Raw genomic sequence first — 23060 nt, 5'->3', positions numbered from 1 at the left:
TAGTACATAACATGGTATTACCATGTTTTTGGGGTACTGTACCATTGGAATACCACGACTGTAGACAATGGTACAATAGTAATACCAAGGTTTATAGAACATGGATTTTAAGGACATGTATCATGGTAATACCATGTTTTTTTTTTTTAGACATTTACGATGGTAATACCATGTTTTTAGACATGTACCATGGCATTACCATGTTTCTTAAAGATGCTATCCTGGCATTACCATGTTTTGCACATGGTACTAAAGCAATACTAAGGTTTATAGAATATGTATTTTTAGGACATGTATCATGGTAATAGCATATGTTTGGACATTTATGATGGTAATACCATGTTTTTCAGGCATAGTACCATGATAATATCATGCTATTTGGACACTGTTCCATGGTAATACCACTTTTTTCATACGTACCATATCATCTTTAATACATAGTAATCCCATGTACAATGGTAAGACCATGTTTTTCATACGTGGACAATTTATTGGACATTGTACCATGGTACTGTAATAACATTTATATATGTATATACAGTATATATGCATTATGGCATTACCATGTTTTTTGGACATTACCATGGTAACACTAGGGTACTTTGAATGCATATGTGGAAATGAGGCAAATGATAAAGTCCTTTTTTCTTATTTTATATTTTCCATTCCAGACGCACACTAACTCCCACAGATGAATCCAGACAAAGTAGTCTCATATAATCAAATATGTGCTTATATATCTTCTTACATAAGCAAATAAGTGCAAGTGTGTGTGTATGTTTGTCAGAAACTGAGATAAAATAATGCATCTGCAGTGAGCCAGACTGTGGCCCGCCTGCTCCTCACACAGCTTACAACCTCAGGGGAATCTTGCACTAGTGCGCTCTTCTCCTCGAGTGGACACATGAATGTGCACTGGATCGCTCACACACTCACTTACATGCATGCATGCACAAAAAACCCACTGGCCATTTTGTGACACTAGCCATTATGACTCAAGTCAGAGTGAAAGAATGCAATGCATTTACACAAATGTGTAAACAGTGTCTTAACTGAAGTGTTAAGCAATAAATAACATCACTTCTATGTTAATCTGAGTTTTCGCCCTAACCAGCCATAACTGTAAACAACCTTGCAAAATAGATTATTTACTGCAAAGGTACTCACACACAGACACAGTTGGAAAACTTTGTATTGGAGCAGGGAGGGTCGCCCTGAACGATTCGTCTTCCAACCCTGAGCATTTCAAGGGAGCAGAAAACCATACCGGCTCTTATACGCGCATATATGGGCCGCCCTGTTAACGTGCACAATGATCATCAGGCAGAAAATTGCTTGGTTTATATTTTTATTGCATTGTGCTTTGTAGCACCACCTACAATGACTATGTGCACTGCACATAGTTAGGATGAGGTTTAAGGAAAAAAGCTAATTTTGCCAATCCATAGTCCGGTACTGTAAAATCAAACTTCTTACTTCTTACGTCGCTTGGTTTATATTTTCATTGCACTGTGCCAATAGTCCTGCCAACAGTGAAATCTCATCGGTCTCTTGCTCCACATAATTATATAAAAAACTATGCAATGCTCAAAACATCTCGCTTTGTGCCTCGTTAGGATGAGGTGAATGAGCAAAGACAACTTTTCCAATCAGGTACCAGCTACTGTAAAATCGTACAGCCTACGGTTGAGGAAAAGACAATCAACAAAATCAGCATCTGTGAAGACAACCGGATTGCCTTCTGGGCAACCTCTTTTAAGTGCAGAGTAATATTTCACTGCTTTCATAAAACTAAAAAGCCAAACGTTTTAATGTCTCTGGAATAGTAGCTCTGAAAACCGAATTAACTGTTCAAGCAGGTGGCGGCAGAGTGGTTTTGGCAAACTGGTGAAATACAGTTTATTCAGCCAAAAAGACAGTCAGATGACAGACAGAATGTTAGTAAAAGAGAAGAATAACACCATAGCAAAGGCAAGGCGATAAATCGAATAAATCAATAGATCAAATCTCTTTCATGTTAATCAGAGTTTTGTCCAAACCAACCATGATCAGCAACAGTTTCACATGACAAAACATTTTGATGGACACTTGGTTTCTATTGCCGTTGTGCATTGCTGGATACCCCTGCCAACAATGAAATCTCATTGGTCCAAAATTCTGTTCCACACAGTTGTATATTACACATCAAATATGTTCTGACTTTTCATCCAACAACTGACTGGTTGATCTGTGGGAGTCTACTACTAACAATAATATTTTTAGTGATGGTGGTTTCAATGGGAAATGCAATTCTCAAATAAATGAGACACGCAACATCTTGGAGAGCAAATATTTCATGATTAAAGCTTGTTGTGCTTAAAAGTGAATGAGAGTCAGCACAGTAAAACCTTCTGCAAGAAGTTTTGTCTCTTTAATACATTAAGTTTAGTCCATTTATGCACCGCTGCTGTTTCAGCCATCAAAGCACCACATCAACAATATATTACAAGATGATTACTGTCGGACGTTAAATCCTCTGCTGTAAGTAATGTTCCCGTATTGTTGAGGTGCTTTAGAGAGTTTAAGTATTTTACTGATTCTGTATGACACTGCTTAATATTAATAGTTGCAGTCAAAAAGGTTTAAACTTCTGGATGTCGTGAAATATATGTTGTGCATCCGCATCATTATCTTGCATTACTGCACTTTTGAATGAGCAGCGAGGAGAGTCTTCAGAGTGCTCTGGTTACATTAAAGCGTGTCATTCTGTGTTCAGGATGTGCAAGAAAGGCTCTGTATTGGAGCCTTTCTTATTTCTTCTCTTATTTTGATAATTTTAAACAAATTTGCTGCAAACTTGCCCACTCGTGACTCAAATTAGCTAGCGATTTGTCGCACACGTTTGCCAGAAGTTTGCAGCTCCTCATCGGTAGTGGTGGACCTGTTGCAAACCTTTGGCGACAATGAAGAGTTTGGCGCAAAGCTCATTTGCATGTGAAAATAATGAGTGGGGAAAAGTGGCAAGTTCGCCAGAACTCTTGATTTTTTTGTAAGGGATAAGGTATTATAGATCTTTAGCTTAGATTTTTGTTGAATTCTGTTAGTTAACATGTTAAAGAGTCTGTATATCCCTATGAAAATCATCTGTTTGGGGTCACGTGAACATAACAGAGCCTACTTATAGCTTACATAATTATCCTTAACCGACTAGTCGATTATGAAAATTGGTAGTTTTGCACACCCTTAGCTTGTAGTTAGGTCAAAAGTACGATCTCTAACCTGAACGTAAAGGAGATTGAGCTGGACAGGGTCACGTGAGTCCACGTTCTGGTCGGAATAGAAGAACTTCCTCCGTAAAAGAAGTATTTCGCTCTCCTCTACACCCTGCTCCCGAAACGTCCAACTGTGGTCCAGCCAGTTCACTAGGAGCAAAACATTCAGTGAGGTTAGCATTAGCTACTGAATTCAGTTTTCTTATGATAGCATAATTAATGCAGTATTTTCGAAAAATTAAATAAAACATTAACTATAAATTTACTGCATTCAATGCTAAAGAAATTACTATTTTACCCAATATTTTTTTGATGTATTTTCTCTTTGTTAGCTTAGCAACATTAGCTAACACCAAACAGTGCATTTCAAATGACATGTGCTATTTGTGTTGCATGTGGAGTATTTGTGTTATGGTGTCTATGAAGAGTGTTTTAAATCAGTCTATTTCAAATGAGTGTTTCAAATAAGGTCCCATTTCAGAAGGCAGCTGCTTATGTAGGCAGTAGACACCAACACAATGGTTTTGCCCTATTGAGATGCAGTTGCCGTGTATGTAATACAAAGTGTGGAAATGTAATACCGTGGTACCCTGAAGTACAATACAAATACCATTGCATATGAATATGGTTATTACAAAGCCACAAAAAAGATAGTGCTGCAGGTTAATATTGGCAGAACGGGAAAAAGTTAATGTTATGCTTCCATTATGTATCCACAGAGACGTTCCCTAATCTTTCACAGATTAAGAAATTAAAAATAAACAATGTCAAATAAAGAGATTTGGACTTTGAAATGATTTTGTAATCCTCTGTAAGCCTGTATGCTCAAACAACAAACATTTCGTTTTTTGTTAGAATCTCTCAGAAGTGTATTTGTGTAATTCTACTGGGGCGATTTGTATGTTTGCTAATGTTTCTTCTAAGTGCAGTTTGATTAAGAGCCTCACATTCATCATCTGTGTGAAGTTTTGCTTTCAGTTTCTCCATCTTCCTCTCATCCCTTAGGAGGGTTCTGTCTTTCTTCAGTGTTCCCATCCCATCCTCCCTCTTCTCCTCCACCTGCTCTTGGATCAGCGAGTATTCCTCATAGTTCGTGATTCCTGGGGAGCAGAAGATAATCAGCACTCTTCGTCTGTCAATCGTTCTTTCTTGTTTACACAAAGTATTTTGGGGTTTTGGACTGAATTTATCATTCACCACTCAGAAAACTCTGAGAACATAATCACTCTTTGTGCCTCCAGATTTAACCACAGATTGTAAAGAAGACCAAGAAGAAATGAATAACTTAAGAATATAAGAGGGGAATGAGCATTCCTAGAGTAGTTGTACAAACCAAGGGCATTTGACTATCAGCATTAAGTCTAGTTTATATTACAGCCTATTCTGGCTAAGAACCGCCCACTTAAACAAGTCTCTAAAAACAAAATTCTAGAATATCTTTTACAAGATCCAATGACAAGAACTAGACACTGCACCTCTGAGGTGCTCATGGTTGCAGCCTGTTACCTTGCACATTTCTTTTTTTCCAAGTGGATTGATGAAAATGTGTGTACCCATGAAATTGTGTAGAAGCCAATCAAATTGGAACTGGCGATTTCAGACTGCCCTTTCTATTTTTATGTACAATATAGTTCAATGGTCCATGGACATACCAAAAAATGCTTGATCGGGGAAGTATAAAGAGAGGACCCACCTATCCTACTGCAGATGGTGACCAACAGCTCCCCTACTGTTTTGGAGTCATCCACCATGATGGTTTTGATGGTCCCATCCAGCATTTTGATCTTCTGAGGTCTTTGTTTTTTCTTGTACTCCAGGACATCCTGTACAAGTGAGATGACAAGCAAATAAGCACTATGAATCTTAGAATGACAATGGGAACACAAACATGTAACAAATATAAGCATCCTTTATAATATCTCAATATACCTCTGTCAAAATTCTAAAGAGAATTCAAATGTTTTAATAATTTGATTTACCCCATTCCGCAGCATGTAGTAATCAAGGGTGCGTCCTGATTCCAACCAGATCCCTTTCCTGGGGTCATCGTCAGACAGGAACAGCCCGTAATCTGATGCTGCAATATTTAATTTTACACGATTGAGAAAACCACTCGCCATGGAAGTAGATACGCAATCAATGAGATCTGATTCTAAATAAATTCCCACTGACAAATATGGACATAATACATTTCAGACTCTTCATTAAACCACAAAGCAATTTGTCTTTGATACCGAAGAAGCACGCCTTTGGAAACAATTGACATTTATAAGATCAATCCAATTCATTGTGGCCATTGAGGGTAGCAATCATGTCCACTGCATCAGCCAAGAGTCGTCATATAAATGTAGTTGGGCGTACAATGAATGTACACAGAGTGGCGGAGCTTCAAATTCATCCCCAGGCGACGACTCACATTGGTTTAATATTGCAGAAAAGCCCATTTTGCAGGCTTCTGCAAACAGACAGCATCTAATATTTGAATTTCTGATGGCTTGATGACTTGTGGAGACAGTGAGAGAGAGTGCTCTGATCTATCAAACTCGCTCGAGAATATAACTGATGATCAACCGAGTTTGCGCATAGCATAACACTTTAACGCCCAAGTTTCAACATGCGGATAAAGACACATCTACTCTGCAATGCTGATGTGAAGCTGCTGGTATAGGCCACATCCACAGTAATCAGTTTTCATTTGAAAATGTTTTCAGTTTTCTAATGTCATCATATTCCAAAGTATGCGGTAATAAAGAGTGTTTTGTCATTCTAGTGAGGATGAAAGGTGTAAATGAGTGAACTAATGCCTTTTCAAATGAAAATGTATTAATGTGACATGACCTTAGACTTAGATCGAAATCCAAAAATCTGTCTAGACCCGCTGATTTAGGCAGAATTTAAACATTATGTGAGTTAATTAAATATCTTGACAAATTTGATAATAGTTTCACCTACAAAAAGTGTAGTATTCTCAGCTCAGTTTCATTTTACCATATATAAATCCATTCCACTGAATTGCATAGATCTTTTACCCAGATTTTGCGCAGAAAATTGACCCTATATGCTTTTTAACATTCTTGTTTTTATTGTGAACAATTTGTAAGTGCACATTATTCCAGAGAAAAGCAATGATAGTCTTTGTAATCTTTCATGAAAATGTAAACTTCAGAAACACATTTCCTTTTTGCCTGACATCACCAAGGCTGCTTCAGTTTCAACCAACAGCTGTTTTAGGAGGGCAGTAGTCCTTCATTGAATGTAAACTCTGATATGAAACGCCCACATTATGTGATGGTTAAAATGAAAACAAAAATGTCTCAAAAGACTATATTGTTTTACTCAGAAATACTTAATAAATACTTTTCATGGAAGAGTACATGAATGGTGAGACATGTGAAAATAGGCAGGAAACCTGGTGGTACCTGGTTTTGGAAATCATACCTTGTCCATTCTGGGCCTCTGGAACTGTCTCTCTGATAATCCGGCATGCATCGTAAACTGGAGTGGAGGGCTCAAACTGCATCGTCTTGACCACATTGCACTGCCGCAAGCAGATCTTCAGCGACAGGGCCACCATATTGACAGCTGCTCAAATGGGAGTGCCTGCTAGCACACCTGAAAAGATGAAACAATTCATATGTCAGATTTCAAATCTAGTTCCTCTGTAATGCTTTCATGGCAACTACTGACAACACTACATTCTTTGAGACCCACAAAAAAACTATAAATAAATAAATAATCAGAATTCGCACTGGATTATGTGGAGCAGAAGAAAATGTGCACACATCAAATGTGAATTCCAAATCAAGTTTAACTCCAGCACCTATTTCACTAACTTCATTAGTGAAATATGCCACCACTGTAGATAAGAGAGTGAGATCAGAGCTTTGTGGGGGCTTACAACATCAGCTCCTTACTTCCATGTAAGATGACTGTAATATAGCTATTCAATTAGTAGAACAGCACTGCCTTTAAATGCTGAACAGAGTAGATTCTACTGCTAACTGGGTGTTTAGCTTTGGCTTACTCAACCAAAAATCAAATCTATGAAATGTAAACTTGATACAAGAGAGAAACATCAGAGATCATATGAATAAAAGAACAGATTCAGAGATGAGATCAGATTCATAACAGATATCAGACTCAAATCAGTGACCAAAAAGTAGAAGCACAAGACATGTAAGTGCAGCATAGTTCTAGTGAGAAGACTCGCAGCTGTACATCCTAGCACCATTCAGCTAGGTAACTCCTAGCAATCATATGTCTGCTTCTAACGCACTGCTGTTTCAGTGTGCCATCACGGCAAACTCGACCACCCCACCGCCACCAGTTGAGTCCCGTCCTGAATGGGGGTAGGCACCTCGCCACTGCCTCCAATCTCCAGGAGGATCTGACAGTTCCGAGTATAATCTCTTTTGCCAAAGAGAGACATTACATTCCTGTTTTTCCATCAAATAAATGTCATCTTAAACATTACTCAAGTCTTTATGATAGAAATAATTTTAAGGTTATTAGACTCAGAATAGAGATCAGATCAGCGATCAGACTCGTAACAAAGATCAAACACATATCAGTGACCCAGAATCAGACTCACTAGACTTCACCCTATCAAAATTAATGGAGGATATACTCAAAACAGAGATCAGATTAGAGATCAGACTCGAAACAAAGATCAGACTCAAATCATATATATAATTTCATAAGTATAATTTCTGCGATATGTAAAACATGGAAGGAACCTCGGAAACCAGTCGTAAAAACATAATAAATTTTAAACGTGGAATGTCATGAAATTTATTCTGAAGAAATTAAATGTATGAATGCACAATTAATAAAAGTAAAATCATGACATGCCCTAGTATGATCATTAAAACACAAAAGCTGAGATGTAATTAAATAAAAATACAGTCTGCATGTTCTGTGCACTTAAAAGTGACGTGTGAAGCTAGCCACTCAAACAGTGATAAAACATCATCATATACATCATGCACGTTCTATGGTGTGTAGGTGACAAATAACAGAGCACTTATTCGCTATGAAGCATGCAGCACATGCAGACTATATATTTATTAATTAAATCACAGCCTTTTGTGGTTTAGTAAGCACATTAAGCCATATAGTGAACTGCTTATCCAGAAGTGAGAAGCTGTCATCAAAAATATGCAAAGTGCTACATTTGGTTTTCAAACAAAATGAAAGCTCAATGTAAGTAGACGAGTGAAACTGAAGAAATTGCAAAAGAAAAATATTACTACTGTATAGTAAAATGTAATATTCAATAATAATAATAATAAAAAAATCAATAATAATAAAATTTATATTTAAACATCTGTGTGTGTTCAAAAACGTAGGAGTGGTGGTGGTGTAGTGGCTAAAGCACAGGGCTGTTAATCTGGGCTGTTAATCAGAAGGTCATTGGTTCAAACCCCACGGCCACCACCATTGTGTCCTTGAGCAAGGCACTTAACTCCAGGTTGTTCCGGGGGGATTGTCCCTGTAATAATTGCACTGTAAGTCGCTTTGGATAAAAGCGTCTGCCAAATGCGTAAATGTAAAATGTTTTCATTAATACTGTAATGCTCTGCTGTGCAGCACTGTATTTAACAAAAAATAACTCCAATGTTGAGCTTTGAAATGCGCCGTGAGGATCTGCAAGCACTGCATTTGATAAACAACATTATGCAAAAGGTATGTCAAAAGTAATTGTTCTGTTTTTATTTGATTTAAGTACTATGAATATATTTGATTAGACAATTTTTTGATAAAATTAAAACATGGAATTCAGAAAAAAATATTTGGGAAACATAAAACAGATTTCATAGGGCCTTACACACTGTTTACTGTTGTCACTCTTATTTTGACTCTTGAGTGCATTTAATTCCTTTCTGTATATACACAAGGTTATTTTTTGGAGTCAGTATCATTCTATAACCAAATCCACTCCAGAAATTCAGGTATTTACAACAATATTTAAAAAATCATGAACGTAGTGAAGTTGACAGGGTTTTCTTGCATTACTTTATGTGCCATCTCTGTCTGTCTAAATACAATAACAAATGCAAGCTTTGGCTCTGAAATCAGAATAAAAATACAGCAGACATCTCAGTCAAAACTTATAATCTTAAGAGTCCAGAATCTCAGCCAGTCCAGTTGAAGTGGTTCAGAACAGAGTATGAAGTGAGATGTGTCTGTCTGACAGCATCTCAAAAGGCAGTAATTCAACAGAAGTGAGGGAACTAATCTTTTTTCATAATGGATTTGTGAATGATTCTCCACATTGTCAGTCCACTCAATCAGCAAGCAAATACACACACATACACACATACACACACACACACACACACACACACACACACACACAGGGACTAGCTCTGTGTCGTCCTTGCGCTATTGTGGACCAAATGAGATGTCTCACTGCAACCAAACACACAACTCCAACATATTTAATACCAGGGCCCAAATTTAACACTTGCCAACCACCAGATGCGATTTGGGAAGCAAATAAAACTCTCTTCATGTAATATATATATATATATATAAAAGTTCATTTAAAACAGCATTTTAATAAGCAGTAGCACAGTACCCCACATGGCACAAATATTACATTAAGAACCCAAAGGCCATCTGAAGAGAGTTTGAGAGATGGAGAGACAGAGAATGACTGAGAGCGAAAGCACAGAGAGGTACAACCAGGCCCCTTAATCTCCCTCATATAACCTGCCACTCTCTTTCCCCTCTGCCCACGCTTAGGCCGTGCGTGACAGACAATGCAAAATACCTCTCATTTCTTACTGAATCTCCCAACAGGCTCAAAGCATTCCACCTCTCATACTGCTCAACCCTGAAACAGCATGTGATTCTCTACATGCACTAATAATTGTGTCAAGCCTGGAAGACACAAGGAAAGAAGGGAATTACCATTGTAATATAAGGACTGACCTAGGCCTGCATGGAATGTGCACACATTTCTCATGTTTTCCATTGAATGTGATGAAAAATCTGTGTAACGGATTTAAAAATACATATTAAATAAACAGAGAGCTGTATCTGTCTATTTTTCTATGTAACCATGTGCTAGATGGACTTCTCTAGACACATGTCCTTCCATGTTATTTAGACACCGTGCTAAAAACTCATGTTCTGAGTAGTTGCCAGGGTGTTGCTATTTGACTGCAGAAATGTTCTGTGAGGTTATTAGCACACTGCTGTGCGGTTGCATGGGTGTTTTAGTTGGTTGCTAGGGAAGTGCAAAACGGTTGCTAAGATATTATGACAGGCTGCAAGAGCATTGCTTTGCAGTTGTTGGGGGGTTCTGGGTGTTATTTACTGGCCCAAGTGAATACAGCCCAACATCAAGTCTCAATGATGATGTAGATAAGGCTCAAGTCCTTTTCAAATGTAATTATATGGGATTATTGGCCAGTTTTACTTTTCATCGCTCCCATTGTAATCAATAAGCACTTTTCCAACATTGGTCCGAATGGTTCTGAGCACGGTGAATAATGGTCAAAGTAGGATTTCTACGTAAGCACAGTTTGTTTATTTGGATTACAAACCATTCCTGAACTAGATTTCTAAGCACGGTTAACTAACTATACTTAGGACAGAGAACCGTTCTGTTTGAACGCCTTTAGTGTCATGGCGACTAACAATTGGTAAATTGTCCAGTCAGTCCATTCCTGTATGGATTTTGCAGCACAACAAAGGGAAAAATCTGTAATCAGGCAAAGGAGCCTGAATCTATATGGAATGGCACCATTTGCAATGAGAACTCTTCATGCCTATTCTTTGTTCTATTTCTTACATGTGCTTGGTGCTACAGATCACTTTTGCTAGTGTTGACAACCTTAAGCCACAGCAGTGTGACGCAACATCGGCCATTGTCTGGTGTGGACAGTGTGTTAGGGTTTGGGGGTTTAAAAAAAGCTTACTTTAGCAAGCACCACTAATTAGAAACAAACTGGCTGATGGTTGCCAAATGTGTAGAACTTTGTGAGTAACAGGTGTTAAAATTCTGTGGAAATCTGTGGATCTTTGTGGAATTCTTTGGGTGGGTCAAAAAGCAATGGGTCACAGCTGTGCCAATGCATTACATGCACTTAATTATGATGTCATCGTTTACAAGTTAAATTACATGAAACCTTTGAGACTGATAAAGGGTAAACAGTCTTGCTTGCTGTCCACATTAAAGGCGTACAGGAAACTCGAGCTTAAAGTTTCCTTAACCACCAGCCCATGGGGTTGATTAATTATATAGACAAAAGGTGGAGACGGAATGATGGAGGGATGCCAGAAGAATCGTCAAAGGGGTGAGGTAAGCAGCCGTTTATATAACTTGAATGTTAGTTCCTTCCACATCATGCATTTGGAGTTCTATAGTCTTGACTTAATTTCCTCATTTTGAGAACAACTTACTGTATCTTCTCTCTGTGACCCCAGTAGACCATTCAACACTATAAACTACTTAGCCACTCCTACCTCAGCAACAGACTTGGAAATCTAAAACGATGCTCTAAGAACATCTCTGCTTTTAAAGTTGGACTTTTAAGTGCCTCTCGAGGGCATAATCTAAACCGAGCCAAGGCCTCCCCACAACAGCGGGCATATTAAATTATGCTGATTATGCTGACATTGTGCAGAAAAAAATTAAAAACAGCAAGAAGTTACCGGAAGGGGACAAAAAGATACATGAAAACTTGCTTTGGGAGGCAGTCATAAAAAGGGCAATTCAACTGGGCAGAGGAACAGATAGGGCCATCTGGAAGGGATTGCAGTGCAGTGATTTGCGCTAATAACAAAAGCAAAGAGCAGAGCCCAAGAGGCCACAGAGTCTGAATTCATTATCGAGTGTGTGCCAATGATCAGAAGGAGAGTGAACTCAGTTTCCTACCTGAACAGGCATTAAGGCTCAGTCAAATTCAGGCAAAGGAGGTATGGTTGAATGTTAGGCTAGTGTGAAAAATCCTAGACATGGACTATGGGTTCAGACAGTCTCCTAGGCTTCTTAGTGTTTTTAGCCTTGATTCCATAGCTTGGTCTGAACCAGAGTTCTATTCCACTCCCCTTTTCACACTGTACTTTTGGATCCAAACAGCAGTACAATTGTGCCATCAACGTGAGTACTATGGCAAAATGTTAAGGAGGTACCAACATTGTTTTTGCATACACTCCCGTAAATTGGTAGCTGCGCCCCATATACTGGCTCCAACTGTTCAGACCAGCAGCTTGGTAACAACTCGGGAGGAGAGATGCCAGTTTCACTGTTACTGAAGTATTTGCCACATTTCCCAATAAACCTCCTCCTTCCTTTCTTTCTCTCCTCTACTTACCTCAGAGAATATACAGGTATACTCAAGTATATCTCAACTACGAAGTGTTGCAAACAAAACTTGGAATATCTTACCAAGGTTAAATCCCATGAACCTTGCAAACTGGCAAATTCAGCAACTAATTCTTCCTCGGAAAAGCTCACTGTAGTAGCCTATCTGGCCTGAGTGTCAGAAAGTGTGTCGAAGCCAGCCAATAACCAGACTTCACTTGGAAAAATCAGTAAGCTCTTGACATTTCTTTGTGCTATAAGCTTCAAACTGTCAGTGAATGTTCCAAGGACAGTTTGTGGGCATGATGTCTAAGCCTTGTCTAAGGGTTCATCAAGAAAGGTTTGCTGATGTCAGCTTATGCAAATCTGTTTTCTGCTAATCCTAACCCATTCAATATGTGTTGCTATGAGCTTCCTGTATACAGAGAAGACTGACAATTATTGCTACATGTGTGAACACTTTGATTCTTATGAATTCGCCTGAAGGCGTTTAATGGCAGTACTATCAGATGGTCAAATAACCCTCCCTGTCAGAACATCCAAAAATAGTAACTGCTATAATACAGCAAACTGCTGTATTCTCTGAAGATAATAACCACACTCTGTGCAAATGTATCTGTGAGAAACATTTTCTCATGCCCTAGCTGATATGAAAGTCAGCCCACATAGAGCAAAAATCTGGAAGTGTTTGCACTCGGAACCAGAGCAAAAATTTCAGCTTTGGAAGATGGGCCTAAGAACGTCCAGCTGTGATTTGTAAACATCTCTGTCCAGCTGCTTGCAATGAGAGACAGACCGGGACGCTTGTGTTAAACAAGGCCTATCTTTGTGAGGCTTACTTTTATTATAAACATTGGCACCGCAACAAAGGAAGGCAGATATCAATGGTAATATTGTTGCTTGTTGATGAAGGTTCAATAAATGATGGAGGGAAGACCTTGGGTCATATTTTTCTATGTCATTTTTTGTCAATTGAAAGCACTCCTTCCATTTAGGGTGGTTCTGAATGAACGTTAGCCTGGGAAGACAAACAGGATATTTTGAGGGAGATTGTGGTGTAGAAAGACGTGAGGGTGATCTACAGTGCGCTCCCGACTTAAACACACACAAACACAATAACTCTGTATCACAATGATCATGTTCTACCCAGCTGCTCTGTTATGCAGATGTACTGCTCCTTTTAACCAATGACTTTCCACAGATCACAGGAATTTACACATAATTTTTTAGAAGTTACAGAGTTAGTAAGCTACATCATAAATGTAATGATACTATAGTTAAATTAAATTAATTCTAGAAAAGATGGCAAGAGAGAAAGAGATAGAAAAACTATCCAGTATTATGTCCAATTGGTACTTGTTCTCATTTTGGTAAATGGTCTGCACTTATATAGCGCCTTTTTAACCTTAGAGGTTACCAAAGCGCTTTATACTGTATCTCATTCACCCATTCACACTCACATTCACATTCATGACTTGAGCCATGCAAGGCATTAGCCTGCCATTGGGAGCAACTTGGGGTTCATTGTCTTGCCCAAGGACACTTCGGCATGTGGAGTCATGTGGGCTGGGAATCTAACCGCCAACCCTGTGACAAGCGGCCAACCCGCTCTACCACCTGAGCCACAGCCGCCCCAGAAGTCACAATTTGTTTAAGCCACCCACTCTCACTATTAAATGAAAAGATTGAGAGACCTGAAACTAAATCTCCACGAACCTCAGTTAGCATTCATTTCAGTTCCTGACATTAATAACAATAACGTTCATATCACCGTGACCATCAGCAGAAGCTGGACCAAAGCTGCTCATTATTGGACTCATCCCTGTAATTTCCTGCTTTCCATCTTTCATCAGTTATCACTTCATCTGCTCTCACTGTTGTCTTACATGCACAGTAAATACTCTGGCTTTGACAAAGCTAAGGTACCTTTTTCTATTATACATTTAAAATCTATAGAAATATAGAACCTACATTTTTTTTAATATATTATATAATATGTAAATAAAATAGGTAACTCGTCCCACATTGTTTGTGCTATGGACATGCACTCAAACTTGTTGAAAAGAGCTGTGCTAAATTTCTAATTGACTGGACATGATTTACGCCTGGTGGACAATAAAACGCTAACACACTTTTATTATACCCAAGCAATATAGAGACCATAATAAAGAGACTTGGGAGTAAACTCTTTTGGCCAGAATGGCAACCTCTCAGAACATCCTAGTAACTGACGAACAATGGCCTACCAACCACCTAGAACACCCTTATTACCACTTAGCAACCCAGACAACTACCATGAATACCCTGTCATTGTGACTTCTGCACAGTCAAGCACCACTCAAATTTTCTTCACAGATGTTCCATTGCCAACACACCCCACCCCCCCTCAACAACTCTAAAATGCAAATGATGTGCTCCATATTAACGATCTCTGACTCATCAAACTGAGAGTAATTGAGAAGACGTAAATCAGGCAGCTATAAAAATGGCTTGCTCCTCCATGTGCACATTAATCAGCCTTCATAAATACAAGAGCTGCAAAGAGCTGAGTGTGATTTAGCCTATAAACCAGATTAATTGCTATTGCTTCATTACAATTCCTATATTGTGGATAACTATAGGAACAGAGAGGCATCACCATGGTCTTATCTGTCTTTAGGGTGCATAGTCTTTTATGCACTACATGAAATTTAAGCGCATAGCTATTAGTGCAGAAATTTGAGAAGTGATGTACCATATGCATAGAATTCTCTGCCTTATAGCCACCAGAAAACAATGAGCGTAATTCTGCTTGTGATACACTATGCAAAAACTATAATATGGAAATAGTCATTTCACCATGCCAAAATCTATTGTTAAAGGTGCTTTATGCAATATTTTTTTGAATAATATGCATAAAACGTCGTTGCTACCTGACAGATAACACTGAAACCTGTCTCTGTGTCAGCCCCTAAAAAAACTGCACTCCTAAAATTATTCTACGGGGTGTTTAAGTCTGGAATTCGTATGGAAAGGACACAGCTGTCTATTATCAGAGAGTTTGGAAAATCTCTGCTCTAGTTTGAATGCAAATCAGAATGACACACTGACCTATAGACAAAGACAATACTACAATCTGCTTGAGAAATTGTCTTTGTTAGTTACAGTAGAGTGCACTGGGACCATTTCACTCTTCTCAAAAATGTACACAATTGAATGGTAATTGGATCAACCATATTTTAGGAGGCTCTAAGGAGGAGGTTAAAAGAATGTGGCCGAAACAACATGTAACAACAGTAAATGTTGTGCTTTGGATTGTGGTCTCCAGCATGGGACGCTGGTGTTATGGTTTTCCCAACAAGCTTCTTGACTAGCTTAACCAACAAGAGTTCTTTGGTCAACCAGCCTCATCAGAAAAACCATGCTTGGCCAACCATGGCAATGCTGGTCCCCCTACTAAGCCATTACGAATCCAGAACAAACCAGCCTGAGCTAGCAAGGAAATAAATTCTAGTCTAAGCTGGTCTTTTCAGAAAACCATTCAAATCCAAACCATTTATGTGAACTGGTTCTTTCGGCCAGTTAAAAAAAAATATTTTTGAGCTTAACCGGCAAGAGTTCTTTGGTCAGTCAGTCCAACCAGAAAAATCATACTTGGCCGACCATAGCAATGCTGGTCTCCCTGCAAGGCAAGCACCAAACCATCACAAACCAGCCTGAACTGGCAAAGAAATTCGTTCCAGTCAAAGCTGTTTTTTCCAGCAAACCATTGAAATGCAAACCATTTAAGTGAATCCGTCATTTAGGACAGTTAAAAAAAACAATTTCTGGTTAAAATAAAAATGCACTTATACTGAGTGTTGGGAACTACAATTAATTTTAGTCATTCAGATGGTTCAGAGAGTTCACGTAAATAAACAAGTTCAAATAAATTATTCACTAATTCACTTGAGCCCCTGACCACTGTCTTTTTTTTTTTTTTTTAAGTGAAACATTTTGTTAATTGCTGCTGTTTATTAATATGTTCTGACTTATGTTTATGTTTTGAAAATGTATAAGTTCAGTGTAATGTTGTCAACTTACTTGTTTGATGTCACCCTAATTAAATACATAATTAAATATATATCTGAAAATTAAAGAATTAAATAATACAAATTTGACTCTTGGACATTTAATTCACTTTCGTTATTCATAAAGGTATATGAAACACCACTTCTGAAGCTGTAGTGAATTACATTTACATTTATGCATTTGGCAGACGCTTTTATCTAAAGCGACTTACAGGGCACTTATTACAGGGACAATCCCCTCAGAGCAACCAGGAGTTAAGTGCCTTTGTCAAGGACACAATGGTGGTGACTGTGGGGATTGAACCAGCGACCTTCTGATTAGCAGTTGTGTGTCTTAGCCCACTACGCCACCACCACTCTCCACAACTTAATTATGAATTATGATGACACACATGACAATTCATTAATGTCACTGCATGTCATTTGCTTTGTATGGTTATGTATTTAGCCACAAATGTTTGGAATTAAGCAATATTGCATTCACAATGTTTGCAAAAGCAAACTGCTCTGTGAAAATCAAGCGAAGTAAATTTAGAGCACCTCCTGAGATGGTCTGAAGTCATTTGCATCGTTCATGGATGACACTGTTCTTGCAGTAGCAAACTATTTTCAGATGACTAAAACAGCAGAAACATTGAGCACTCTACATGTGCGTGTTCCATGAGAAGAGCTGTGCTTATGGGCGACAGAGTGCCTCTGAATACACAGCGACTCAAATACATGCATCAATGGCTTTTCTTTCATCTGTTCCTCAAAATATAATCAAGTGTGTACTTCAGCACTTCTTGTCGCATGTCACTTTCTAAGTTGTGCCGCCACAAAAATAACACACCAATGCGCATAAAATATCCACATTTGGCGGGATGTGGGTGCTAAATTTAAACTCTGAACAAAACAGAATTTTCTAATTTCATTAACCAAAGATTACATCACAAATAGTTGAAGGATATCAAGCAATAATATTTACAATAAAAAGAGAAAAACGCTCTCTCTTTGGCTAGAGCTTTAGCCTCAATAAACCATCTGAAACTGAACATAAAACACCAAGGAACTTAAATGCTAGTTACTTATGTAACTGTAGTTCTGTGAATTCCAGATGACCGCCAGAGGCAGTGTTAAGCACTATTGGATAATCGCAGTGGCAGCTAAGTAGGTCGAGAAAATATAGCAATAAGGAATATAATCCACAGTAGCTCGGTACTCAGTCTCTGAATGCTTTCTGACAATGCAAGAATGACAAGGCACTCTTGCGGTCATCCAGAATTCACAGAATGGTAAATGGTACCATAAGTAAATGGCACTTATATAGCGCCTTTTTAACCTTAACGGTATTCAAAGCGCTTTACACTGTGACTCATTCACCCATTGACACACACATTCATACACCAATGGTGGCAGAGCTGCTATGCAAGGTGCTAGCCTGCCACTGGGAGCAACTTGGGGTTCATTGTCTTGCCCAAGGACACTTCGGCATGTGGAGTTGTGTGGGCCGGGAATCGAACCACCAACCCTGCGATTAGTGGCCGACCCGCTCTACCAACTGAGCCACAGCCGCCCTTAAGTTACATTCTAAGTTACATTCTGAGCATGCCATGGGCCTGAATCATGCTGTGCGAGGCTAACAGGCAAGTGAGGATCTAATTCGATGAGTTACCTGTCTCTCTGACATAAGTAGCATACTACAGTGCAAACACGGATCCGTCAAAGCTTCTCTTAAATGCCGGATTCCTAAACACGATGGACAGCGTTTGTGTCCGTCATCAGGGAGAAGCCTGTTCGGACACAGCTTACATCTCGGCAGGAAGCCGGTGACGATGGAGCTGTGAGCCATGAGTCAGCCGATTACTGCACATCCTCGGTTAGGACCGCAGGGAATCAGACAGCCAAGATATAATCAATAAAACTTGTACTATCAATTATATCTTCGGATAGAACCCGAAAATATTAAGTTGTGAACGGCAAGCAAGCCAGAGGAACACGAGAACGAAATAACCGGCTGTCGGATAGCACTGTATGCCCGCAATTAGTCATCACTGGAATTAACCATGTAATGGCAGATGAATCGATAATTAATATAGGTTATGGGGCAACAGTTACCTTAGCATGGTCAGATGATCAGTGTATCTGCAGCACTAGCAATCAGAAAATTAAATAATATACACTCATGAAAGATGAAGTTCTGTCTAGGTGAATAGCGAAGAGCGCACTGTCACAGCTTGAGAGGGCGAGTTCTCCCTACTCATGTGTGGTGTTCGCTGATACACGTGACTCTGCAAGCAATTAAAATAAATTCTGTTGATCATGCAAGCTATAACATAGTTACATGCAACACCACAAATTTAAATGTTTATCTGTTCTGCTGTTGCTGATAAAAATAATATTATGAATACATCATACCCAAGCTACAGGCAAAATCAAAGTAAATGTTTTCAGACATCCCACAGGCTTGAGATGACGGGTCGTATGTTTGAAACCCCTGGCCTATGCTATATGCAGGTTTCAGGAAGTAATAAGAAAAAACGTATTATATTTATGTGTGTCTGTGGGAATTTCATACAGTAAGGGTGCTTTCCTTTCACACTAGCACTTTTGGTGCGCACCAGAGTTTGACTGATGTCAAAGTTCGGTTCATTTGTGTGGTGTGAACACTGTTTTCCAAACTTTTGGTGCGCACCCACGAATTGCACCGGAGTCCACTTGAAAAGGTGGTTTGGGGTACGGTTCATGTAAGCTCTGGTTTGCTGCTAACATGAATGCAATCATACCAAATTGCGGAAGTGAACCCTTATTGATGACGTACAATTGGCAACTTTGCAGGCTCCCGATCGCAATTATTATGGTTTAATGCATTTCTCAAACCAGCTTTTGTCTCTTCAGAGAGCAGCTCACAGTCTTCACTTGCAACACATCCATTGGCTCGCATCAGACAAATGCTAATATTCTTCACATCATTGCACATTCAATGCATCCATGGCAGACAAACATAATTGTCATTTTTTGCATGTAATGTTTTGATGGTAAATCCAAAGAGATGAATACTTCAATAACAGTGAAGCTGATGCCTACTTGAGTTGTTGCCTACTTACAGTAATAAACAGTTGCCGCTTAAACACACATTGATGATGTAATCAGACCGCGTTTGAACCCAAAAAATATGATGTGAACAGAGACCAGCGGGGGCAGGTGGAAGGTGGAGGAAACAAACTCTTAAAGTGAACATGCATCTGAGGAACGGTCATTAAGACACTAACAGCTTACAGACGGTAGGTAATTAAGGTCACAGTTATAAAAACTTAGGACACTAAAGAGACCTTTCTACTGACTCTGAAAAACACCAAAAGAAAGATGCCCAGGGTCCCTGCTCATCTGTGTGAACATGCCTTAGGCTTGCTGCATGGAGGCATGAGGACTGCAGATGTGGCCAGGGCAATAAATTGCAACGCTTGTACTGTGAGACGCCTAAGACAGCGCTACAGAGAGACAGGAAGGACAACTGATCGTCCTTGCAGTGGCAGACCACGTGTGACAACATCTGCACAGGATTGGTGCGGGACAGGTACAGGATGGCAACAACAACTGCCTGAGATACACAGGAACTCACAATCCCTCCATCAGTGCTCAGACTGTCTGCAATAGGCTGAGAGAGGCTGGACAGAGGGCTTGTAGGCCTGTTGTAAGGCAGGTCCTTACCAGACATCACCGGCAACAACGTCGCCTATGGGCACAAACCCACCTTCGCTGGACCAGACAGTACTGGTAAAAAGTGCTCTTCACTGACAAGTGGTTTTGTCTCACCAGGGGTGATGGTTGGACTTGCGTTTATCGCAGAATGAATGAGTACTTAATGCAGCTGGCCACACCAGAAACTGCCTGTTACTTTTGATTTTGACCCCCCCTTTGTTCAGGGACACATTATTCAATTTCTTGTAGTCACATGTCTGTGAACCTTGTTCAGTTTATGTTTTAGTAGCTGAATATTTTTAAGTTCATACAAATATTTACACATGTGCATTTACATTTATGCATTTGGCAGACGCTTTTGTCCAAAGTGAATTACAGCGCAATTATTACAGGCACAATCCCCCCGGAGCAACCTGGAGATAAGTGTATTTCTCAAGGACACAATGGTGGCGGCTGTGGGGATCAAACCAGCAACCTTCTGATTAACAGTTCTGTGCTTTAGCCCACTACGCCACCACCACTACTCCACTGCATTCCATGTTACGTTTACTGAAAATAAAAGCAGTTGAAAGTGAGAGGTTGTAACTTTTTTGCTGAGTTCATATGCAATATGAGAGATTTACAAACAATCTTAGTGTCATTTTTGACCGGGAACACAAAATGTGTTAACACAAAACGAACACAACACAAGGGTTAAAGTCAATTTCAGTGGTATTGCCAAAAGTGCATAGTTACAACTGTATACGTAAGAAAGAAAGAAGTGAGAGAAAGAGAGTGTTAATGGCATTGCTTTTTTAAAGAACCTCTTTTGACCTCTGAGTTTATAGGTTTGTTTTTACAGCTATACAATCATAATCAGAATGAGCTTTACTGCCTAGTGTTCTCACGTACACAAGGAATTGTTCTGGTAATATGAGGAACAAGTGTATACAGAACATTAAAGTGAGATACAGAATATAAAACAAGGTAAGAGTATAAATAGACATACAAAGAATAGGACATGTAACAGAATGGCTTATGTACTTGTTCAAATGGTAATGTTTGTGAAAGGTAGGGGCATGTACAGTTATTGAATTAAATGTGTGAATTTACATATGTACATGAGATTTGTATTTACATTACTGCACTATGGTTGTGTACTAGAGATAAGAGACAGATAAGCGGTATGCTAGCTGACAGAAATTATGCATCCTCCTCTCTGTGAAAAGTTAAAAAGCAGCTCTTCAGATGCTAAAAATACCCCACAATGTAGAACGTCTTTCTCTCGTTTTCCAATCCCCAACGAAATTCCCCTATAACCATATGGCAATTTGGCCTCTTTGAAGCTCATTGGATTGCTCAAACTAATCAATGTGTGAACAGTATCCTGTGTTTTCAATGTCTGTCATGTTTAGGGGTGGCTGTGGCTCAGGTGGTAGAGCAGGTTTGGCCACTGATTGCAGGGTTGGTGGTTCGATTTCCGGCCAGCATGACTCCACATGCCGAAGTGTCCTTGAGCAAGACACTGAACCCCAAGTTGCTCCCAATGGCAGCCTAGCGCTTTGCATGGCAGCTCTGCCGTCATTGGTGTGTGAATGTGGGTGTGAATGGGTGAACGAGACGCAGTGTAAAGCGCTTTGAAAACCGCTAAGGTTAAAAAAGCGCTATATAAATGCAGACAATTTACCATTCAGTGTGGCCTCCAGCACTTCCAAACACACCGTAACACTGCGCTAAATTCATTGTCTTTCCAGGGCTGTTCTGCCCTCAGAGGTTGCGGAGTGATTAAGTCTGATTTTGGTTTATTTCTTGTGATCACATTAATATCTTAAAAGATTTGGTTTTACTAACAAGCATGGGGATCAAGATAAGTAGCAGTCAACAGTCGAGCTGGGCAAGAAAAACTTGATGTCCAATACAGAAATTGCAGAAAGAATTATCCCTTTTAGTGCAGTACCTTGCTGAAAGGCAATGGTGAAATGCTTCTTGTGGGATTTGAACCTACAAACTTTTCCGTAACCAGCCCAGATCTATGCCATCTTACAACAGCCTTAAAGACTCATATACACCGAAACAAAAAATGGAACACACAAACATACTCTATCAAAAACGAGCCTCTTGCCCAAGAAACCTGAGGAAGAAAAGCGAGTCCATGCAAGGATTCATTAAGACGGAGAATACAAAATACATTCTCAATCCCTTCTTACCTTATTACATGACAGAGTCAGAGAGAGAATGAGTTTGAGTGAGAAAAGGAACCTCTCAACTCCACCCTAACAGCTGCATATACTCAGACATACGCCCACCAACTTGGGTTGTCATGGCTACGTGTTTAAAGGAATGGTTCACCCAAAAATGAAAATTTGCTGATAATTTACTCACCCTAAGGCTATCCAAGATGTAGAGTTTCTTTCTTCATCAAAACAGAATTTAAGACTTCTAGTATTAAATTTCAGGCCTCCTCTAAACAATGCAAGTGAATGTACTCCATTTTTTTGACAGTCCAAAATGTATATTTAGGGTGCATACGCTAACAAGTATGTAATATGCCGGTTCAATAGAAGTTAAGCTCAATCAACAGCATTTGTTGCATAATTATTTGTATTTTTTTATTATATTTATTTCCTAAAGAATTTTGTTGGATTTGCCACTGTCTTTTCACGGTTCAGATTTTTTCGACACACGGACATCAGTGCGCATCGCCTGCCATTGACTATACTAAAAGAGTACCACAAAGCAGTCATAGTTTGCATGCGTCGAACACATTCGTTCCTGGTCAGAAGA

General features: G+C 39.3%; 1 protein-coding gene across 1 annotated transcript in view; it reads right to left on the bottom strand.

The window, feature by feature from the left end:
• The window catches only part of LOC127640202 (talin-2-like), a 188375-nt gene that overhangs the window by 97291 nt on the left and 68024 nt on the right, over positions 1–23060 (bottom strand). The window contains exons 2-6 of the mRNA XM_052122659.1: positions 6690–6863; positions 5231–5328; positions 4945–5074; positions 4199–4351; positions 3259–3401 (exon numbers count right to left, since the gene is read on the bottom strand). Coding sequence (XP_051978619.1) covers positions 3259–3401; positions 4199–4351; positions 4945–5074; positions 5231–5328; positions 6690–6825 — 660 coding nt within the window. The 5' untranslated portion in view covers positions 6826–6863. The remainder of the gene's footprint in view (positions 1–3258; positions 3402–4198; positions 4352–4944; positions 5075–5230; positions 5329–6689; positions 6864–23060) is intronic.

The sequence above is a fragment of the Xyrauchen texanus genome, chromosome 49 (genome assembly GCF_025860055.1).
Source record: "Xyrauchen texanus isolate HMW12.3.18 chromosome 49, RBS_HiC_50CHRs, whole genome shotgun sequence".
Taxonomy (NCBI): domain Eukaryota; kingdom Metazoa; phylum Chordata; class Actinopteri; order Cypriniformes; family Catostomidae; genus Xyrauchen; species Xyrauchen texanus.
The sequence above is the reverse complement of the archived record's forward strand: the minus strand, read 5'-3'. Positions and strand labels throughout refer to the sequence as shown.